Below are 21,517 nucleotides of genomic sequence, written 5' to 3' on the forward strand. Positions count from 1 at the left end.
TCTGCCTCATGTGCACACTCTCCACACTGACGTGTGCTGAGAGAACACAACTCTCTCCATCCCTCCCTCTCCAGCCCTTCCTCTGCTCTATTCATTTACCACTCTCTGGAGACCATCTGTCTCCATCTCTCTCTCGCTGCGTCCATCGCTGAGTCCTTCTATTTCTGGTCCACCTTCCTCAATAACTCTTACCGCTCCATCTTTCTCTCTCTCAATTTTCTTTATTATGCCTTCTCACGCTCCCCTCGCTCTACATTCATCTTGCCGTTTCGGTGCCCTCCTTCTCTCTCCCGATTCATATTCTACTAATTTCCCCCCAAACACATCCCTCGCTGCGACTCGATATCCTATCCTGTGGTCATGTGCTGTTTACATGTCGGATGCTCACGTTCTTTAACCCTTTTACACCTAGCCAACGTTCCCTCTTCTCTTGACTAACATGCTTTATGCATTCCAACTAAATAGCTTTCGCTCGCCACAGCTGTTGATCAGTGGTGCAGTACTAAAGACAACACTACAACCCTGCCTCATGGGTTAAAACTCTTGCTCAGCCCGCTAAATCCATATCTAAACTGCCAATCCCCCAGGCTTAAACCAAGACCCCTCCCACCACCCCTAAACCAGGACCCCAAGCCTGATCCAGGACTAGGTCCCCCACCCCTAAACCAAGACCCCCCAACCCTAAACCAAAGTCCCCAACCCTAAACCAAGACCCCTCAACCCTAAGCCGGGACCCCCCCCCCCCCCCCCCCCAACACTAAACCAGGGCCCACACCCCTAAAAGGCCCCCACCCCTACCCCTAAACCAAGACCACCACCCCTATACCACGACCTCCAGCCCTAAACCTAAACCAGGACCAGGACCCCTAAACCAAGCCTCCTGGTGCGTGCGTGCGTGCGTGCGTGCGTGCGTGCGTGCGTGCGTGCGTCAAAGGAAGGAGACATGTATTATGAAAGATGAAAGAGGACATGCAAGATTAGCCCAGACTAAAGGTTTAAAAGTGGTATATTAATAAGGTATAATGGCGTATTTGCAAATCAAAGAAATAAAGTGAGTGAGTGAGACGTATATAAGGAGATGAAGTGTTTCAGAGCAGTGCTTGTTGAACCAACATGGACGCATACAAGGCCAACAGCGCTCATGGCATGTGGCACTCTAGCCACGCCTCCACAGATAGATGATAGTGACCTCTGGTCTTCTTCATGCATGGATCTCATTAACTGCACTGTCTGTCAATTGTCATGAAAAGCAGCCATGGCTGAAAACTGTTATTACAGTAGTTCAAAACAGCGACTTGCATTTTTAAAAGTTGAACTGTGGAGAACACTCACAAAAAGCTTAAATCTATTGAACTATTCAAACTAGGGCCCGACCGATATTGATTTTTGAGTGCCGATGCCGATGCCGATTATTTTCAGAGAAAAATTACGATTACGATTTAATCGGCCGATTAAAAAAAAAAATATATATATATATATATATATATATATATATAAAACGTAGTTTTTGATACCTTAAATATACTTTAAACACTTTTGACGAATATGTGAATTGAATGCAGAACCTTTGAGTGTTTTAGAATACATTTACAGTCAAAAATGAGTGGGAGTTAGTTATTTATTTTACATTTTACATTACAATGTGCTGCGCTCGTGAGCAGTGACTAACACGTGCGTGCTGAGCAGTATGGTCTCACCGTTAGAGTCTACAGTATAACAAATTAACATGGCCTGGGACCTAAAGAAAAACAGGCACAACATGTTCAAACAACGCGTCTTGTGTACATTGGTGAGGTGAGCGCGCAGCTGCCTGAGCGAGCGTGCTTTCATGTTGTACGGTAAAATTCAATCTCCTCTTTTTTACTCCAGCTAAAGTTGTTAGTTAGCAAGGCGAGTAGGAGCGCAATCTGCAGGATACTAATCGCAATAACATTTATAAAAAAAATAACAAAATAATAAAAAAAATAAAAGAAACGGTTGTAATCTGCGTCTTTTTGGCCGATGCCGATTATTTTCAAAAAGGCTATAATCGGCCGATTAAATCGGCAGGCCGATAAATCGGTCGGGCCCTAATTCAAACAGCATAAATATTCATATTTTTCCTATTGTTGTCGTGTAGAGTTCCTCACCGGTCAGGTTTTATGCAGGGAGCAGACATTAGACCAGCACTATTCGCATTTGATTAGAGAGAAAAACAGTCTTACACAGATCAGCCTATCTTTACACTGTTGATTTGTCCAACTATGGACAGGAACACCTGAGCTCCTCAATCACCTTAAAGCTAACCGTAACAGATATTTAACCTCGGATTCAGAGTCATATAAAGTTTATCAAAAGCTCAAAAGCTAAATACAATACACGCAAAGTTGATTGAGCGAAAACCAAACCAAAAGTCATCAGGTCATGTCCTATAAGATAGAACTCATAGAACTAAAAAATGTGTAAAAGATAACTGCCTGTTGATGCTTGTATGGGCCACTTTCATTGTCCACTTTAGTTTAGTGTCACATTGAAGCATGTATCATTATCCTGACTGCAGTAAACAATAGCAGTCCATGCTGGTAGAGTGGCGTTAACTGGGGAGCAAATTAGATGGCTGTGCGTGACATTGCCAAAAATGTTGCTACAATCACTGAAGGACTAGAAATCCAGGGTTGTTTAAACAAACAAAACAGGAAAAAAAACATCTCAAGATGGACTTCTAAATGATGTCCCAATAACAATTGATCAAAAAGGAGCTAGAGCACATCATTCTCCTCAGTACAACCATATTTCCAATTGCGTTTCACATTGCAAGAAGAGGCAAACCAGTAAAGACAGAGAGGGCAGGGGCAAAGTCAAACTGTGTAAACAGCATGGCCATCTATGCTTAGCCAAGTTTCATTGATATCCATTAGTGCAGGACCTCTGAGATTGAATACATTGGAATTTAATTTCTTCTCTCCACATTCAGGTTTCTAAAATCTGGAGACTGTTACAATGCACATACCTAAATCAGCTCCTCCAGCAAAGATTAAGCATTATTCTGTTTTATATATTTCATATATGCCTAATATTTGCAACTCCGATAGAAACACTTGTTCAGCTGGCAACGCAGTAGACAGATTGCTACCATGGTAAATGGGCTCATTCAGCACATACCTTGGCTCTTTAAAGACACAATTCCAGTTTGACCATCTAAATGTTCCTCTTTCTGCATTAAGATGTGGCTCAGTCCTTCAGTCTTTTTGATTTGTATACGTTTCTCTGTCTTGCTTAGATTGCTTAGTCAATCTGCAAACGTGTAGGCGTAATGTATGCCAATATCTATATATATGTCCATCTATCTACCCACATGTCGGTTAATCCGTCTCATCCGTCTTTCGTTGTCAAGCAGAGATAACAAATATGGTACTGGTGGGTTTCTGTATTAGGATTCAAATGAATGCATTTCTCTTGGTCCAATCCCAGACAATAAATCAACTCGTTTATTGCTTCTTCTAAATATTGTTTGAAGTAAATAGTCAAAAAATACGTACTTTATCCATACGGAGGTCTTGGGAGACAGGACAGTATCAACACTATTCTCGTACTATTCTTCATACAACCAGGAATGGTGCCCGTTGATTCAGAAGTTAAATGGTAAGATTGGGTTCCAATCAGTTAAAAAAATTAAATATCAACGTTGACTTATTGCAGTGTTGCTGTGCACCTATTATTCAGGATGAACCCACTGCCTTAAACAAAGCCACCATCTTCTGACAGAATCCTAACTACGCGCCTCGGTCTCTAGGTCTGTGAGCATTCGATTCGCGTGGAAATACTGAATCAAAACCTGTGGATTTGCTCGTTTTAGGACCCCATAGGAGAAAGCTACTAACCCAAGTTAATGTGCTCTTATGTGTGTCGGACAATAAAAAGATACAGCAAAAAAACAAAAATCTTAGCTGATTGACATCTTGACTATGTCATTATTATCCTCTCTTAACAAACTGGCCAAATACTAGAGATATAGTCTACAGTCAGCGACACACACAAACAAACACAAACTAGAGCCCGACCGATAAAGGATTTTTAAAGCCGATACCGATACAAATATTTGGTGATCAAAAAATCCAATATTCCGATATATTTTTACAAAAGAAATACCAGAAATGTTACAAAACATAAACAGATTTCCCTAACATTGGTTATTTGTGAGTCCTCAGAAAAGTACGAACCCGTAAAGGGACATGGGGTATTTTTTAAGAAAGTATCTCGTGAGGTGCCCACGAGAAAGTATCTTGTGAGCACGAGAAAGTAGGCCCACCTCGTACGCATATCACTGGCTGTGTGTGCGCGTGCGTGCGTGCGTGCGTGCGTGCGTGCGTGCGTGCGTGCGTGCGTGCGTGCGTGCGTGCGTGCGTGCGTGCGTGCGTGCGTGCGTGTGTGCGTGCGTGTGTGACGGGTATACGTGCTCCAATAGTGCGAGATAAAAATAAAGCACATTAATTTGAATGATTTTTGCTCGTGTGTGATTTATCGCGGGCACGGGTCGGGTAACGGGCCACATATTAGCGGGTATCGGCGAATGCGGATTTCTTTTTGATATTAACACGGGTGACGAGGCGGATCTGGTGCTGGACATTGTCAGCATCATGGACAGCATCGTAGCTCAGCTGACGTGGAAAACCATTTGACCTACCAGATCTATGGATATACCATGCGACAATTCCTTTAAAGATACTTTCTCGTGCGGACCCAACCACCGTGCCCAAATGCGGCTCAACCAACACTGCTTTCCAATATTTTGTTTATTTCCAATAGTCTCGGCCAGAGTCCTGCATGGGTCCACTGTTTGAGTCCCGCCCCCACCCTACCCGCAAAGTGTGCGGCCCGTCACGTGATAATATCAAAATAAAATCTGCACCTCTCCGGACCCGTTAATATTTGGCCCGTTAACCGACCCTTGCCCACGATAAATCGCACACAAGCTAAAATCATTAAATTATATGTGCTTTATTGTTAACATGCACTATTAGAGCATGTATACCCTCTTGCGCTCCGCCTCCAACTATGAGATGGTTAGTGTTACACCTTTCCTGCTGTCGGCTCCCAGACCGTAGTCGAGGAGCACAGGTGAGACGTTCCCTCCAGGGCCGATGCCCTCTCAGGGGCAACACCCTTTATTTTGACCGGCAGTTGGTCTGCGGTCGGAATATGGTTGGAATATGGTTGGATTGTAGCGGCCACCGATTCGTGATAGGCTGGGTACTTTATTCTTCTATTATCACAACCAGACTCGTTCATTACTACACTAAACTGACACACTAGCGCTCGCTCTCCTTGCTCGTCCACTCACTCGCTGACGTCACACACACACACACACACATAAATAAAATGTATAGAAATACAAACTTAAGATATGAAACTCAAAGTCCTTTCTGCCATCTGCAATTTTAAATGCTGATACCGATAGTTTGGAAAATGCCTAATATTGGCCGATAATATCGGCCCACCGATAAATCGTTCGGGCTCTAACACACACACACACACACACACACACACACACACACACACACACACACACACACACACACACACACACACACACACACACACACACACACACACACACACACACACACACACACACACACGATGCAAAGAGACATCAATGGATTGGGAGAAGACAACACAAATCCAGCCCTTAGCCCATACTCGCATGCACACTTGTGCTGTGAACTCACTGAGGAGGCATAGGTCAGTCAGTTTGATTCAGATGCCCTGCATATAAATTGCCTAATAACAGCCCATCTCTGAGGTTTATGTGTTTGTATTTGTTTACCCGTGTGTGGTGTAAATCCTGAGTTTTTCTCTTTAGAAGGTGTGCTCGGGGCGTGCGTGTGCAAAAGGCTTGGAATCATCAGGTAGTCTCACTTCTTCTCCCCATCCTTCCTTGTTCCAGCGTCCCTCTTCATGTATTCTCTCTTTCAATCTCACTATCCATCTCCCTCTAACCAACTCCTCTTCAACCCTTTAGCTCGCTGCCTTTGCTCCCTCACTCTCAACTTCTATTAATCTGCCTTGATTACCATCCATCTATTCTAGTCTCCGTTATATTTCCGCGTTCCCCTCATCCTGGTCTCTCTCCCCAACACACTTCCCCATATTTCACACTCCATTTACCAATTCATCTTCCCCCTGCCTCCTCTCGATGCTTCAAATGCTTTGTTTTTATTCTGCACTGGGGATCCACCTGGTCCGTGACATATCATCTACTTCCCACAATCAGTGCGTTTACATGCAGTCATTTTCGGATAAAGAAATGAATAAGACCTCAACCGGACTTTTAAAATGCGAATTTATTTTGGCTTTGACTCTGACTCCAGATTGAAACGCGACATGGAGGAGAAAGGGATTGTTGCCGTACGCGGGACAGCTGTCAGTTCACTTCGGGTTTGTCATTTCTCCGACGCTCCATTTCTCCGACACTCCTGCGGCTGAACTCCTCCTGCTGCTCCGCCGCCGGAGGAGTCCGCAAACGACCCAGAGGTCGGAACAGTGGATCGTCTGAGAAAGGACATGGACGGTGGACCCGAAGTGAACTGGTGAACTTTCTCGAATGCCGCCTGTGTTTGTTGTTGCTGGGACGTAGAGGTCAACCGGAAGTGGCTCTATAACAACTTGTAAGGGCTACAGCGCCACCTAGGGTAGCGGAATCAGCCATGCTCCGGCCATTATCCGATCTCTTAAAGGGACTCTCACCTTTGTTGCATTTGAGAATTACAGCACATTCAAATCATCCCGCCTTCCTCCAATGCCCCACCCCCTAAGCGTTATTTTAAAACTAAGAGTACAAAACTAAGCGTTACTAAGCGAGTACTGTAACGACCTCGCCGGTGACATAATGATGTCGAGTCATTAGTAGTTGAAGGTAGTTTTAATGAACCAAAACCAGGTCACTGAAACCCGTAACATTGTAACCAACGGCAGAAAACCGACACAAAACAAACCCCAGTTACCCCGGCAACCCCCAACACGGTCTCACTCGCGTGCAGGCCCCCACCCTCCTGTTCTTCCAAGGCCCTCCCCCAGCTGACCTAATGATTCGCCCCCACGCTGATTGACAAGAAGAACATTACAATACATGCACATTGAACTGGCATAACGGACAACGAAATATAATGTAACACATAACACACAAAGTATTTAACTGTCCCAGGGTCGCTACAGTACAAAAGTTCTAGACTCCCATGGGTTATGTTTAGACTCCCATGGGTTATGTTTAGACTCCCAGGGGTCATAATATCTACCATCCTGGAGCTCCAGATTAGCGGGACAACGTCGCGTCTGAGCCCGAAATGGGTCCCGTAATCGGACTGAGTGTGGCGGTTGGTTGCCAACGGTCTGGAGGTCTTCCTGGAGCTCCAGAGTAGCGGGACAACGTCGCGTCTGAGTCCGAAATGGGTCCCGTAATCGGACTGAGTGTGGCGGTTGGTTGCCAACGGTCTGGAGGTCTTCCTGGAGCTCCAGAGTAGCGGGACAACGTCGCGTCTGAGTCCGAAACGGGTCCCCTAATCGGACTGAGTGGTGCGGTTGGTTGCCAACGGTCTGGAGGTCCTGAGAATCATCCAGGGGAGCGGGACCACTTGGCTTCTGAGGCCGAATCGGGTCCCCTTGTCGGACTGAATGGTGCAGTTGGTGGCCAACAGTCTGGAGGTCTTCCTGAGGCTCCAGAGGAGGGTAACTGTGAGTCTGAGATGAGTCCCCTAATCGGACTGAATGGTGCAGTTTCAGTACGCCGTGGACCACTTTGGTCTGCCATCGTCAGTCGCTACTCGCTACTGTCTGCCGTGGAATCAAAACAAACCCTCTAGTTGAGGACGCACCTTGATGACGCGGGCCCGAATGCGCCACAAGAAGCAGACGGAAAACCTTATATATCCATGCAGCAAACAGACAGGTCTGTCGGCCAATAAGGTCATTCGGTTCGAAGAATTTTATTGGTTGAAGTTTTCATTAAATATTATGAGAGTAAAATAATTGTTTGTTTTTACTCCTGGTGGGTCTGTCTTGCATATTAGAGTGTTATTACCTTATTAATACCAATTTAACCGTATCCAAAAAAAGTGTAAAAATGCAACAAAGTAAGAGTAAGAGTCCCTTTAAAGGCCATGTATGTTAGGATAATTGACAGGGTCTGTTCGAGTAGCAAAATCGGTATAAGGCTTAATCCGATCGAGCAGTCCCATGTAAACGCACTGACTGAGATGCTGCACGCCTTTGGATGTTCTGCTGAGGAAGCTTCAACAAGTTGGCTCTTTTTACATCATAAAACTGATTATGAGGTTGATTGCATTGAATCTTTGTGTCTGAGATTCCAATTTATTAAAATGCCTATTTTATTGCATGATCAACAAAGATCTAGTCATGTATATCCTTTTCCAGAGCTTAGCTTCGGAAGGACAACATTCAATCTATCATTAAAGATAGTATAGACTTTTAGTTTAAAGATAAAACAAGCATCAACTAAATGATTTACTCCTTTAGAAATGTCATGTCAAAATGTAACCTTTAATTAAAGAAGGATGTTGGTGATGATCGTTTTTGTAATCAACCAGGAATCGGACCAATAATGTGACGGCATTATCCATTATATTAGGGTTGAACCAATATAAATTCAGATATCTGTGTATCCCATCATATGAATTCAGTGGGTTGGTATTCAAAAATTATTAAAGTTTTGAATTACTTCCAGTGGCACTTTTCCATGTAATCAGTGGTAGGAAATACTCCAGATTCTCCAGAACTCAATAATGTAGATCCATTATGAATACGACAGAAGGATGGCAGACTGCTTCATTTAGAAACAAAGATAGAGTATAACGGAACCAGGCCCTGTTAACTTCATTACCATACAGGGGAAACCGCTTTTCTAATGTGTATTGCCTTTACTGCACATAAAATGAGCCTGCTTCTAAACATACATGCTAATAATAACCCCTTTAATTAAAGGTCAATGTTGGAGCAATAATAGGCCTTAAGTAGAGCATAATAATCACTATGGTATTTTATAATAGCTACGTAGACTTGGCCCTGAAAATATAATTGCAGAAGCACGAGTTTTCAAAACCACCCAGTGATAAATGTAAAGGAGATAGTGAGGAAGCAATAACAAAGTTTAATGCGACCATAAATATGCATGCGGCAATTATCAAAAGACCATATCTGCAAATGACAACGCAGAATATCCTCCCCAAAACAGTTGAAATATAATGACCAACACAACAAAGTGTGCAGTGCAACAGCATCTCAGTAGACATCTGGACGTCAGTGGAGATGGAGACCGTCATGAAGTGCATTTCAATGCAAAACATTTCAGTAGCTGCCACTAGGCCTGAACGATTAATCTGGTTAAAATCGCGATCTCGATTCATAACCCTGTGACCTCATTTCCAAATGACAACGATTCTGCTGTATTTTCATAATGGCCGTGAGCTGCATTAAAACAAGAGAGAGAGCGAGTGAGACAGCGGCAAGTTACTGTCAGACAGTGTGAGAGAAAAGCTGCGTAAGGAAGGACAAATAGAAACGACAAATAAATCAAGAAGAAAACCCGCTGTTGATGGAAGTGAGAACGAGACACTATCCAGGCCGACAAAACAACCAGGTATCTGTCATATTCGCCATGGTCACTCACGTTGTAGGACATGGTGAAGGTAACAGCCTATTCCCGTCTTTTACCCACAGTCCTCCTTTTGCATCCACAGTGATAAACTACATTCATAGAGCTATCATTATCGCCATCGGTTATAGGTATTGATCATTTATCTCGATAGCAGTCGGCACAAGAAGCCACGGTTTACCTGAGGAAAACGGCAGGGTGACTATCATTACGGGGACGCCACAGACATGCTCCTTCAACAGAGTGAGGGAGAATAAACACTGTGATTACTAGGCTACCTTGCATTATGTTATCCGAAGCCTCTGGCTGGGTATAGGGGTAGGGTTTAACCAGGGGTTACGTCACGGAGGGTCATGCGGGGGGCAAACAGCGGTGCATCACAGGGACCCTTACAATCACAGCGCAGAAAATAGATCTGAATGCGTGTTTGTACTGTAGACAAATTTTTGGAATGTAAATATAAATGTATTCCCCTCACGTGAACCGTAGGCTACTATAACTCTGCAGGTCAATGCTAACAGGAGAGCAAATGCTAACCAAGCAGCCCCCCTTCTGGACGCACAATGAGGAATAAAGAATGAAAGGTCTAGTCTGAATCTGGGTAAGGCCTAAAAAAAAAAAAAGTTTGGTTCCTGTTGGTTGTCAGTTGAGGTCATGGGTAGGTAGGGAATTTTTTTTATTTTTTTATTTTATTTTTTCCAGCGGCAGCGAATGATAGGTAGGTTGTTTTCATTTAAAAACGAGAAAATTCGCTCATCCTTGTACAGAATGAAGAGGTGCTGTACCAAAACGTAATTATAGTTTGCATTTTTTTTATAAAGCTCATAAAATAATTTGGGTCGCACATAAATTGACAGGGTCGGTCGGAAACCGGAACCAAACAAAAAATGTTTTTAGGCCCAAGACAGGCAGGGTAATGCTAGCTTTATGATAGCATTTAATTGTAAGATATTTTAGATAGTTATCTCGGCTTACTCCTCTAACTAACTACTAGTGCCTCCTCCATGTTGGAACGTCACAATATTGGGCTGGCCAGTAAGGCAGAGATTGCATTTGACGGCTTCACAATGGTGAATCCCCCTGGACCTCACCCCGGAGCAGAAGGCATGGCCATCCACGTCCCGATCCCCCGTCTCCACCAGAAAACGCATCGCAGTGAATGACGGATAAACGAAAACAAAACAAGATGATTCAACCAGAGCGGTGAGCAGACAGTGCTGGGGCTTTCTGCAGACCCGGTTTTCTTTAAAACAGCAGAAATGTCTGGATGATGAAGAGAAGAAACCTCTTTACACAAAGTGTCCAGTGATCACGACATAAGGCCTAGAATAGACAACCAAACAGCATATCTGTTGGACGATTTTGGAATGAGGGACGCACTGATCGAGAAAGAGCTGTGATGCTTTTGGACTACAACGAAGATGCATACGTTACTGGATTATTTCCGAGAACAAAGATTCCCTGGCATTTTCCACTAAACTGAAATACAGAGGAAAAGAAGGGTGGCTGAAAGAGTATCAGTAAATAAGTGATAACCCTTAGCCTTCCCCTTCATGACTCCGTCATCTTGGTGGAGAAGTGATTAACACAGTGGAGGACTGACGCTCCATCCATCCTCTATCTATCCATCCATCCTTCAGGTTGAGGTGGGCCCCATTTGGCTATGGAGTAATAGGTAGCAGAAAAGACCAGAGGGAGGGATCAAAGGAAGGAGGAATGACGCTGGGGAAGGGATGGGATACGGAGGGATAAAATAAGGGGTTATAAGAAATGTATTGCTGGACACCCACGGAAACAGTATGATGTTGGGACAAGAGTGAAAGATACAAAGATTGTTTTTTCTTCCAAGAAAAGAGAAGGACGGATGAAGAGACGAGGGCAGAGGATCGCAGAGAAAGGCAATGCACTAAAAAAAATACCTCAACAGAGGCTCATGGCAGTGTGATATACCAGTGGAATCTACTCAAACATGAAAGCACCAGCAAAACTTGCTTGTGTCGTGACTCGTGGGTGTTTCAATTTACCACATACCTTTTCTAAACGCACGCACACTGCTTCAACATAGAGGTGTACCCCGCCATCAATCATATGAAGAACTGGATGATGTAGTTTATAATCATCCCCAATTGCTACTCATGGAAACATATACTTAAACTGCGATATAACAAGGTTTGACATGCCGTGAATTCGGATATAACACGTTGCACCCCAATTTGTCGGCATGTGAATTTTACAGTGGTGATTTCTCGATAGCATTCCCTATTAAACACTAATTTAGGATCTAATTAGAGATCTAAGGATCTAATTATTTACCGCAGATATGAACATCAGAGCAGACACTAGAGTAGATGAAGGTCTGTCTGATGGCCCCCTCATCGCAGCAGCAACAGGCACACCATCCACCACAGAGGTAGAAGAAGGAGAGGAGGTTTTATCAACTTCTTCCTTTCTTTAATAACACTTAAGGACGGACAGAGAAAAGAGTGTTTAAACGCACTCCTGGGTATAACGTGGTCATATTTTGGTGGACCCAAACAACCGCGTTACATCTCCGTTTGAGTATTATGTAGAGTAACATATGGCCCTTATGCAAGAAAATGTGTGTATTTTCTCATAATTTGTGTTTTTTTTGTTGGTACATGCAACTCTTTCGAGTGTGCCAGGCCAGATCCTGCAAATGCTCCAAATACTATTGGAGTGCAAAGCTTGTCCGAATCCTCCTTTTGGGAACTCAAATAAGACCATTTATATCATTAAGCAGCGTTGGTCGCAGCATTGGAGTCCAGACTACGCATGTTTTGTGTACCTAAGACTTCAAATTCTACATCCAAGGATTGGGGAATGCTACAAATGCTATTTAAGCACATTGGACAGATAGTTGAAGTTCCACGGATAAATATCAGCCAAACCAAAATAACAGACTTAAAAACAATACAGGACATTCATTTCTGTGCACAGGAAAAATATTGGGAAGAATTGGGCTACAGTGTCAAGAAAAGGTATTATTTTGGAGTACATCCATCTGATGATATGAGGTTTGCCCTGGGAGCCACAGACAGTGCAGTCCTAGCCTGGGCCTTGTCAGAAACACACAGAAAGTACCATGATATGAAGAAAAAGGGTTGTTGTCTAGAGTATGTGCTGCACCGAAAAAATCAATAGTCCTACTTTATTAGATCAGCAGCCTTCAACTCCACACACACACACACACACACACACACACACACACACACACACACACACACACACACACACACACACACACACACACACACACACACACACACACACACACACACACACACACACACACACACACACACACACACACCTGAGTGATGGGAAGCTATGGTGGGGAAGTGGTGAGTCATCAGCGTCAGTGTTCCCATAAGGCCCCCCCCGCCGGACACCTCTGGGAGCAGCTAAAATGGAAATCAAGTGCTCTGTGACGCAGCCAGACCCAGGCGTATCTGTGAATGATCTCTAAACATGGGGAGCTCACCAAAGGATACGGTAAGACCATGCAAAATGTAACCAGGGGTCGCCAAGACGCAGAAACAAATAGCCGTCTTCTCTCCAACTAAAGACGCGGTCCAATCCCTGTGGTTAATCAGGCTGAAGGATGGCAGTAGACCTAGATTATGTGTCTATATCTATCCATCTATCTGAATTCACATCAATTTCCTGCTCGAAAGGCAAGACGGGTCACAGAGAATCTCTGGCATTTTGGAACTTAATTGATATTGTACGGTGATTGGGTTTATACCGTTTAAAAGGAAAGTTTAATGAAAACAAAAAGTTGCATTTTGTTTTATGAACTTTAAAAAAAAAAAAGTATATATATATATATATATGTATATATACATATAAAGTACAGTCTTTACTCCCTAATATGGGTATCAGCCCCTGAAATCCATTAGCGGTCAGGCGCCAATTTATGCTTGTCATTCTGGGTGTGTTGTTGATAAGAAAATGACCGTTTGCCATGTGTGATACAGCGCCTCCAGCAACACATCCAACATGCCAGGTCACATAAGCATCACAAAGGAAATAAATAAGTGGAAGGAAACACATTTAGTCCACCTTCTATTCAAGCTACAATTAACTTCAAAAAGGTACTAATAAACTTACAGTGGCAATGAAAAATCTAATGCAAAAGGTTTTTGACGTAGAATTTTTAGCCTGTTTTAGAAGACTGGATCACAGCAATTTAACACGGACGGTGTTCTAGTACAAACGTGTTACCCACGCTGTATAGCAAATACAAAAGCACTGATTGAGACGGACCTCGAATGAAAAGCCTTGACAAGAGATGTGTTGACGTCAAGAGCAAGAGGGAGTTGTATCACGATCACAGCTCATCACATGAAAGACCAGTGGGGAAAATAACACCCAGTGCTACAAACTCAAGCAATGTATGACACTCAAACAGGGGAGAATCAAGCAGAGGTGCTGAGGGAAGCAGTGGCGGAATGGCAGTTGTGTAGGACAAACGTCACCATCCCGTGGGGACAGGTGTTGCCAGGAACACAGTGAATGCACTAAGGAGGCTGGTTTGTCACCACAGATACAGTGTTCAGCCCATACAATAAATCTGGCCCCACAGAAGGAGCTGGGATTTAACCAGATGTCTTGTCTTCGGGAAAAGTGAGGAAGGTTAGGCACGTTTGGCACAACTGTAGCAGATATCCTCAAGGCAAACAAGAGACGCTTCATCTCCAGTCTCACAAGTTAATTCCGGATGAGCCCACAAGGAGGAACTCAAGTTATGACATGCTGGAGCACTACCTGGTGCAGCAAACTGCTGTGTACTCAGCACTTACAGAGAAGACTAAAAAAAGATTACAGAGGACATAATCACCCTGACTGAGCACAATGTAACTGTGACAGCAGATTTGATCCAGGTACTCCCAATCTGGCTGAGCGCTGAACAGTGTCAGTAATTCTTCCTCTAAAAACACATAATACGGACATTTATGAAGTGCAAAAGAGCAAGACTTTGAAGGACGTCCAAACTGGCGATAGCATCAGCCTAGAGGAAAGGTGTTCTGACCCTTCAACAGTTCCTGGATGAGAGCAGTGCCCTAGACCCCAGGTTCAAGTATCTCACCCCACTTTAATGAAACCTTAAGATGTTTTGACCCTTTTGTCAAAAGGGTCACCTACACAATTCATTTCTTATGACAAATGTACTTATTGTAATTCGCTTTGGATAAAAGCTTCTGTTAAATTCCCTAAATGTAGATTGATTTCAATAAAAAAAGATATTCTAAAAATAAAAATATATAAAAATATTTTATTGAAAAACGTTTAAATACTTAATCAAACTACTGTATTTTTCGAAAATAAGGTTGTATGCCAGGCTTGTATCCAGGTTTTAAGAACCAAAACTGTCGCTGCAGCTTATTTTCCAGAGCGGCTTATGGTAGATTTTGCCAAAACAAACACAAAGACGAAAATAATCGGTATTTTCAGGGATTTGGTTTCGGGTGATAATACATGAAGTTCCTACCGCAGTCTTGATGTGAAGCCTGTATGCTCATTTATATTAGAGGTTTGCGAGTAAAAGATACCTCTTAAATAAAAAACATTTGTGTCACTTCATCACTGACAAAATGATAGTCTAAATGAGTTGCTTGAAAAATATATGCCTGGTTTAGTCAATCTGTAAAGAAAAAGTTCAGGGTTTGTCTGAAGGTTAAATAGGCATCATCGACTTCGAATTAGTCACGGACGCTCACTCAACCATCAGTTGACCAGCACCGCGGCGTGGACACAGACCAAAGAACATTGAACTATTTAGTTATGGTTTCACGCCAGTATTGGGCGGAACATTTAAGTATTTGGGTTGTGTGCAAAGAACATTTTAGAAAAAAATATAATGCAGTGGGGTTTAGTGTTGGCTAAAGCAGTCTTTCAGTCCCAAGTTGTCTTCACTTGCCTTTGGAGCTCTTGGCCTATGGCTTGCATTTGGTACCAGCTAGTAATGGAACGGTTCAAGTAAAGAATTTGTACAATTCAGTTCGCTGGTCAAGGGTTTCTACAAACTATTTCATTTGGTGGCACCGTTACAAATGTCGTTGCACCCCTTGTTTCGCCACTGTATCGGCATGTCATTTGTCACATCAATATCAAAATATTTTTATTACACACATCAGTAGTGGTCAAAGCCAACGCTGGTTGGAGATGATTTTTTTGAAAGAATTTGAATAGGAATCGCTTCTGGATAACAATTTTAAAGAGGATAGTTATTGAGAGCTGGGTTGTGACTGACTTCCTCGTTGATCTTATTTGACAATATAACCGCATCACATAATGAGCAAGGCATTGACAGTGTCAGGGTGAATCCACAAGGTGTTGCAATGTGTGGTAATGGTCTCCGTCAGTTCTTACACACAAGCAGAGCCCTTTCACATTGTAAGGCGGACATTCTCCGGATTATACCAAGAGGCGCCACTGTATGTGTGAACGCAAATGTCCGACACGTCACACGCCCCTCCGGAATTTACCCGGCCTCTAGTATAAAGTCAGAATCGGAGAGCATGCCTCCGTACAATACGTGTGGTACAATAGATTGTGTACTCCCAGTGCGGGCGACTCTGCTGACGTCAACGTCTCTGTGTTACAACAACTCTTCAACGTTGACTATGTACAAAGTCGGAGCTTCTTACCATAGTAAAGAGTTGACATTGACCTTCACCTCTAGCCTCGTTTTAATTCCACTTTAAAGAGCAACAAAGAAACCGCTGAACCACTGGGACAACACCAAACATTTATGACACCACCGCTAGGCAATGTTTGTTTGCCAAGCCAAATTATCCGGCACCTTTTTGAACCAATCAGAAACCGTCCTTTAAAAAGCTGTGCTTCAACAGAGCTGGGGCTGGTGCCATGTTTGGTTAGTCTGAGCCAAGTACACATTATGATAACTTAAATACCATCACTCATCCAATAGGACAAGATCTGATAAGATGAGGAGGTAAAGAAGCGATGACAAAAGAGTCAGTAGGCTAAAGGAAGGCTGAAGGAAACGATGCAGTAACTAAGAAGTGCACACATGCACACACCTGGTTTCAGAGAGGACTGTGGCCCAAACAAAGGAGGCAGGGCAATCACAATTTCCATTATCATCTTGCTTGTTCCAGGACATTAACAGAATATTTATTGATGCTGCCACAACACTACTACTGCTGCTGCATTGTGGGAAGAAGAGCGAGAGAGAAACAAGAGACATAATAAATAACCCTTACTACTACATTAAAGGAGGAAGAGAGAGAGGGAAGAGGCACAGAAAAGAGGGATTAATAACAAGAAAAGATGAGGCTGCGATCCAATTGTTTTTTTCCTAACCAAGCCATTTTTTTGCTGGTCTCTGGAAATCTGCTGACAAACGGGGAGAGATTGAAGCCCAGCCAATAAACCTGCAGAGAAGAGGAGAGGGGGAGAAGAAGGAAGGAGGTGAGAGAGGGAGAGGGGAAGGAGAGAGGACAAAGCAATGGAAAACAGAAATGAAGGGAGAAAAAAAAAAAAAAAAAAAGGAAAGAGGACAAGGAGAGAAAGACGGTTGGCTCGGAGTTGGCTCAAAATAAAGAACACACAGACATAGAGACAGAAAGAGAAGGCGTAAGAGACGAATAGATGATTAATCTAGCGGTAGGAGTTCATTAGCTACTAGGAGCGAGAAGAGAGAGATGAGCAAACGGAGGAGGTGGAGGAACGAGGGACTTGCCCTTCACTTCTGTTGACCCTGCGCCACCTGTTTGTTTATCAATCCATCCCTCTCTCACCGTCTCACACCTTCTCTTGTCCTACCTAAATCTCCTCCCATCTCTCCTCACTCACTTTGCAGTACCGTCTCCTCTTCCATAAATTTTCACCTGCAGGCTTTGTTTCCCCTTCTTATTCTGTATGTCTGTGGTTTCATTTTAGTGTAATCTTACATGACCATGCTATACTAACAACAAGCCATAGAAAAGCTCAATAACATCACTTGTTTTCAATCCTAAATCAATATCCATGGTGATGCCAGAATCAAAAGGTGTGAATGCATTTGCTTCGTCTGAAAAAAAATTCATTCATCATTATGATCCGACACAGAAAAGCAACCAGTAAGTCCATGCCTCTGAGGCTATGAGCAGATAGTGCTTTATTCTTCATAAATGAGGAAACAATGTTCAGAGAATGAATGAATGAATAATCAATACATATTATTTTGTTAGATTAATCTACAAATTCCATATGAAACTTCCTGTTCTGAATATACATCTGCCGGTTTGATCAATCAACATTGATCTGAGACTGTGATTATGGAACCAATGCCAAAACAGTGACCTCACAGAGACCCAGCTGCACCGTTGTCCATCTTCATAATACCAAAAACATATGGAAAGACTTGGCATCTTTATGTGCTTAGATTTTAAAGAAGTAAGGCACATTACATTTTCTATGATATTTTAAGTGACATTGTGAGAGTCAGAACTAACAAACAGACAACACTATATATTCCACTGGATTCCTAACCAATGTACTTATCATCGCAGCACTCATCGTGCTGTTGGTTACCCTAGCACAACATTTTGTCTATAGGGACCAGAATAAATAAAAAAATAGACAACCAATGTACAGCCATGAAATTAACAAACTAAAAAGGATCAAACACACAAGGGAGGCATTTCAGCCACCCTGAGACAGTCCTCTCTAAACATAAGCCCAGGGCTATAGTATTAACAGGCTTGTGGCCAGCATGCTGGTGCGCTAGTTAGTAAGCGGAATAGTGTGTGGCACAAGCTGGTGACATGACAGCCAAGCAACCAACCCGCCGCAGGGCAGCAACACATGCAATCCTCCACTCAGTTGGAAAATGCTTCTGATCTCTCATATTTCTCGAGCACATACACTGAGTTATGCACAAACACATGCACATTGAGGCTGCAGTGTGTGGATGCGTTATGCATCTTTTATGCATCTATGGACTATTAGACATTCAACTATGCGTGTGTGTGTGTGTGTGTGTGTGTGTGTGTGTGTGTGTGTGTGTGTGTGTGTGTCCAGTAGGAGCAGTCCATTCATGAGTAACCAGCACCACCCCCGCCACTCACACAACCCCCCCCCCCCCCCCTCCCCCCCGCCCTACACCCTCTAGCCGCTAATGCAATACTACGTGTGACGTAGGCTCCTTACCCCTTTTTCTGGCCAATCAGGGCCCAGGGCTCAGCACAGTACATACGCAAGAGGCAACACCGGCCCACTGGCTCTCTTCACCCGCTCCCTCCCAAACATACACACGTGTGCGTGTGCACATGGGCCCTCTCAGGGGCGAGTCAGTGCCACGCGCCTGCCTCCACAAACACTACACATAAATCACGCTGCCCAACGTGTGCACACGCTCACCTAGTGCCAAAAACAGAACCCACAGAGCAAACATACCGATATTTAACGCGCCAAACCCGATGATTCTAAGAGCCGAAGATGTGGTTCATACCACAGGGGGTTGAAAGAGTGAGAAGGGGGGATTGTTTTGATGGAGGTCATAGAAAGAGGAAGATAGCCTGAAAGAGGAGATGTGTGTAGTTTAAAGATGGATGGATGAGTTACTCACTTGTAGGGCGGTAGTAGCAGAGAGGAAGATACAGACACAGCAAGGGATTTAGAAAGAGAGAGTGAAAAAATCTACACTTAATGAGGAGACATTTGAGTCACAGAAAGAGAGCGCTTATGCCCACACACACACACACCATGACTCATCTCCGGCTTCATACCGAGCTGTGTGTGTGTGTGTGTGTGTGTGCGCGTGTGCGTCACAACTGGGAACAGTTAACAAGTCCCAAGACACTGCCGGCTTAATTGATTCAAGACTGGAGCCTGTTTAGTCTCATTTATAAGCCCAATCAAGAAATAGTGAATGACTATGCCTATTGACTATTTATCATAAACTAATAAAATAGGGGAGGCGAATATCTTTGGGAAAATACCCAAGATGAATGGCTTGGCACTGCAGGTGCTCATTATAACTACAAAATGATATTACATGCATCAGAGATGTGACCCACGATATAAGGCATCATACATGTTATAGGACGGACCCCCCCTCCTCCCTCCCCGTTCAAAAACGCAAAGGTGAGGGGCGCATGAGCCGCGCGCAGAAGTGAGCGATAGAGAGTCCCGCCCCGTGCGCTCGGAGAGGCAACCATGAGGAGGTAAACAACGGCCACTCCCCCCTCCACGGTGAGCACAGCACGGAGCGGAGAGAGGGGAACGGAGAGGGAGAGATGCTCTCATTCTTTTATACGCGTGTGCGTGATCAGCCTCCCAAAGGAAATAGGTCCTCGATTTATTCCCCTTGGCCGGGGGATAAATCGGAATGCACGTGCGCCACATTGGAAAACACTCATGATCCTCAAAGTTCCAGAGTTAAGTTTTTGCAATTCATGCTCAATATGACTATCATCTCCGAGTGGTCCTTAATTCATATAACTTCGTGAGCGTTTGCGTGAGGTATTTTATGTATCCTACAGTCTACTGTGATGATCGCCTCCTGCACTCGGACCTCTAGTCGAAATGTGAATTAATAGTGATGTACAGTAGTGATGTACAATATTTGTGTTGTACAGTATTAGTGATGTACAGTGTAAGAGATAAACAGCATTAGTGATGAGCAGCCTTCATTCGGCTTTACGAGCCCCTGTTCGCTGTTATTCACCAATTCCCAAGCTGCGTCTGTGACACTGAAACTGTAAGTGACCCTCCACCCCGGTCCCTAAACACAATGTTTTCCTGGGATCTCTCAACCTGCGCCTTCAAACGACCTTCTCCTTCAGACCTGTTCTCCCTATGGAGCCGCATGCACCCGGCCACATGTACCGAGCACTGGTGGTGGAGGAACACACACGCACCGGGTGCTGGTGGAGAGTCACACCACCGGGACTGACGACCCGTTTCAGAAGTGCGTGCATGCTACTCCCCCTGCTAACTAGCATGCGGGCTAACAGCAACTGTACTTGTCTGAAAAACACAAACCCTCGCCCTTACCTTCATGTATGTGTGACCCCGTTCAGTCGGCGTGGAGCGGGGAAGCGTCCTCGGCTGTGGACGGCGGGCGGGTCCGGGGGGTTTAGGAGCTCATTTGAAGCCGGCCACATGTAGTTTAGAGCAGGACCCTGACATGCACGGTGCCCGCCTGCTAGCGCTGCTAGGCGGTGGAAGCCCTCCTGACTCCCCGGCGGTGACAGGACCGTCCCTCTGTCCGCCGTGACAGCACGTCACATCGATCTGCGGAGACGTGGAGAGTCCTGATCCAGAGGTTAGGGAAAAGTAGAGACGGCCAGAAGGTATTTTCTCTGGTAAGCGGCGGTAGTCCGTTACGATTTCGCAGGTTGCGAGGTGCGCGCAAGATGTTCAGAAATCGTGTCGCATTTCCATAACAGTCCAAATATGGTGTGAACCCGACAGGTCTGGTCTCTGCGCCCCGACTGGTTTCCTCCCAGTGCCGATGAAGGGTGAAGAAGAAGAGATGCTTTCAGGGAGATGACTCAGAAAAAGATTGCGAGCCAGTTTCGCAACGGTCCTCCGAAAAAACACAGCGCCTTGTTTTAGTTGCTGGGTCTGTCGCTCCTGAGCCCGACCTGAACACCGCTATCTGCACGAACACCCCCAGACCAGTCCCGCTTCCTCACTCGATCTACCGGTCCTGCTTCCTCACTACATCTACCAGTCCTGCTTCCTCACTAGATCTATCATCAGCCTGTGAACTCTTTTGGCGCCATATTTATGGCGTACTTTTAATTCCCAGCGCTGAGTGTGTGAGCGCTTCCTACTTCACGAAGACAGGGGAACGACGCCTCGAACAGGACGACAAGGGGATAATATCATAAT

The 21,517-nt window shown here is 44.3% G+C and overlaps 1 protein-coding gene and 1 long non-coding RNA gene across 2 annotated transcripts in view; both read right to left on the bottom strand.

Moving 5' to 3' along the window:
• The window catches only part of jade2 (jade family PHD finger 2), a 121,916-nt gene extending 100,399 nt beyond the window's left edge, over positions 1-21,517 (bottom strand). Inside the window, exon 1 of the mRNA XM_060056792.1 lies at positions 20,675-21,517. Coding sequence (XP_059912775.1) covers positions 20,675-20,680 — 6 coding nt within the window. The 5' untranslated portion in view covers positions 20,681-21,517. The remainder of the gene's footprint in view (positions 1-20,674) is intronic.
• LOC132461589 (uncharacterized) lies at positions 4,412-20,668 on the bottom strand. Its single transcript, XR_009526635.1, has 3 exons — positions 10,553-20,668; positions 6,845-10,254; positions 4,412-6,808 (listed from the first exon to the last, which is right to left on the bottom strand). It is a non-coding gene; the product is annotated as an uncharacterized LOC132461589 (long non-coding RNA).

This window comes from Gadus macrocephalus, chromosome 7 (genome assembly GCF_031168955.1).
Source record: "Gadus macrocephalus chromosome 7, ASM3116895v1".
NCBI classification, from domain to species: Eukaryota; Metazoa; Chordata; class Actinopteri; order Gadiformes; family Gadidae; genus Gadus; species Gadus macrocephalus.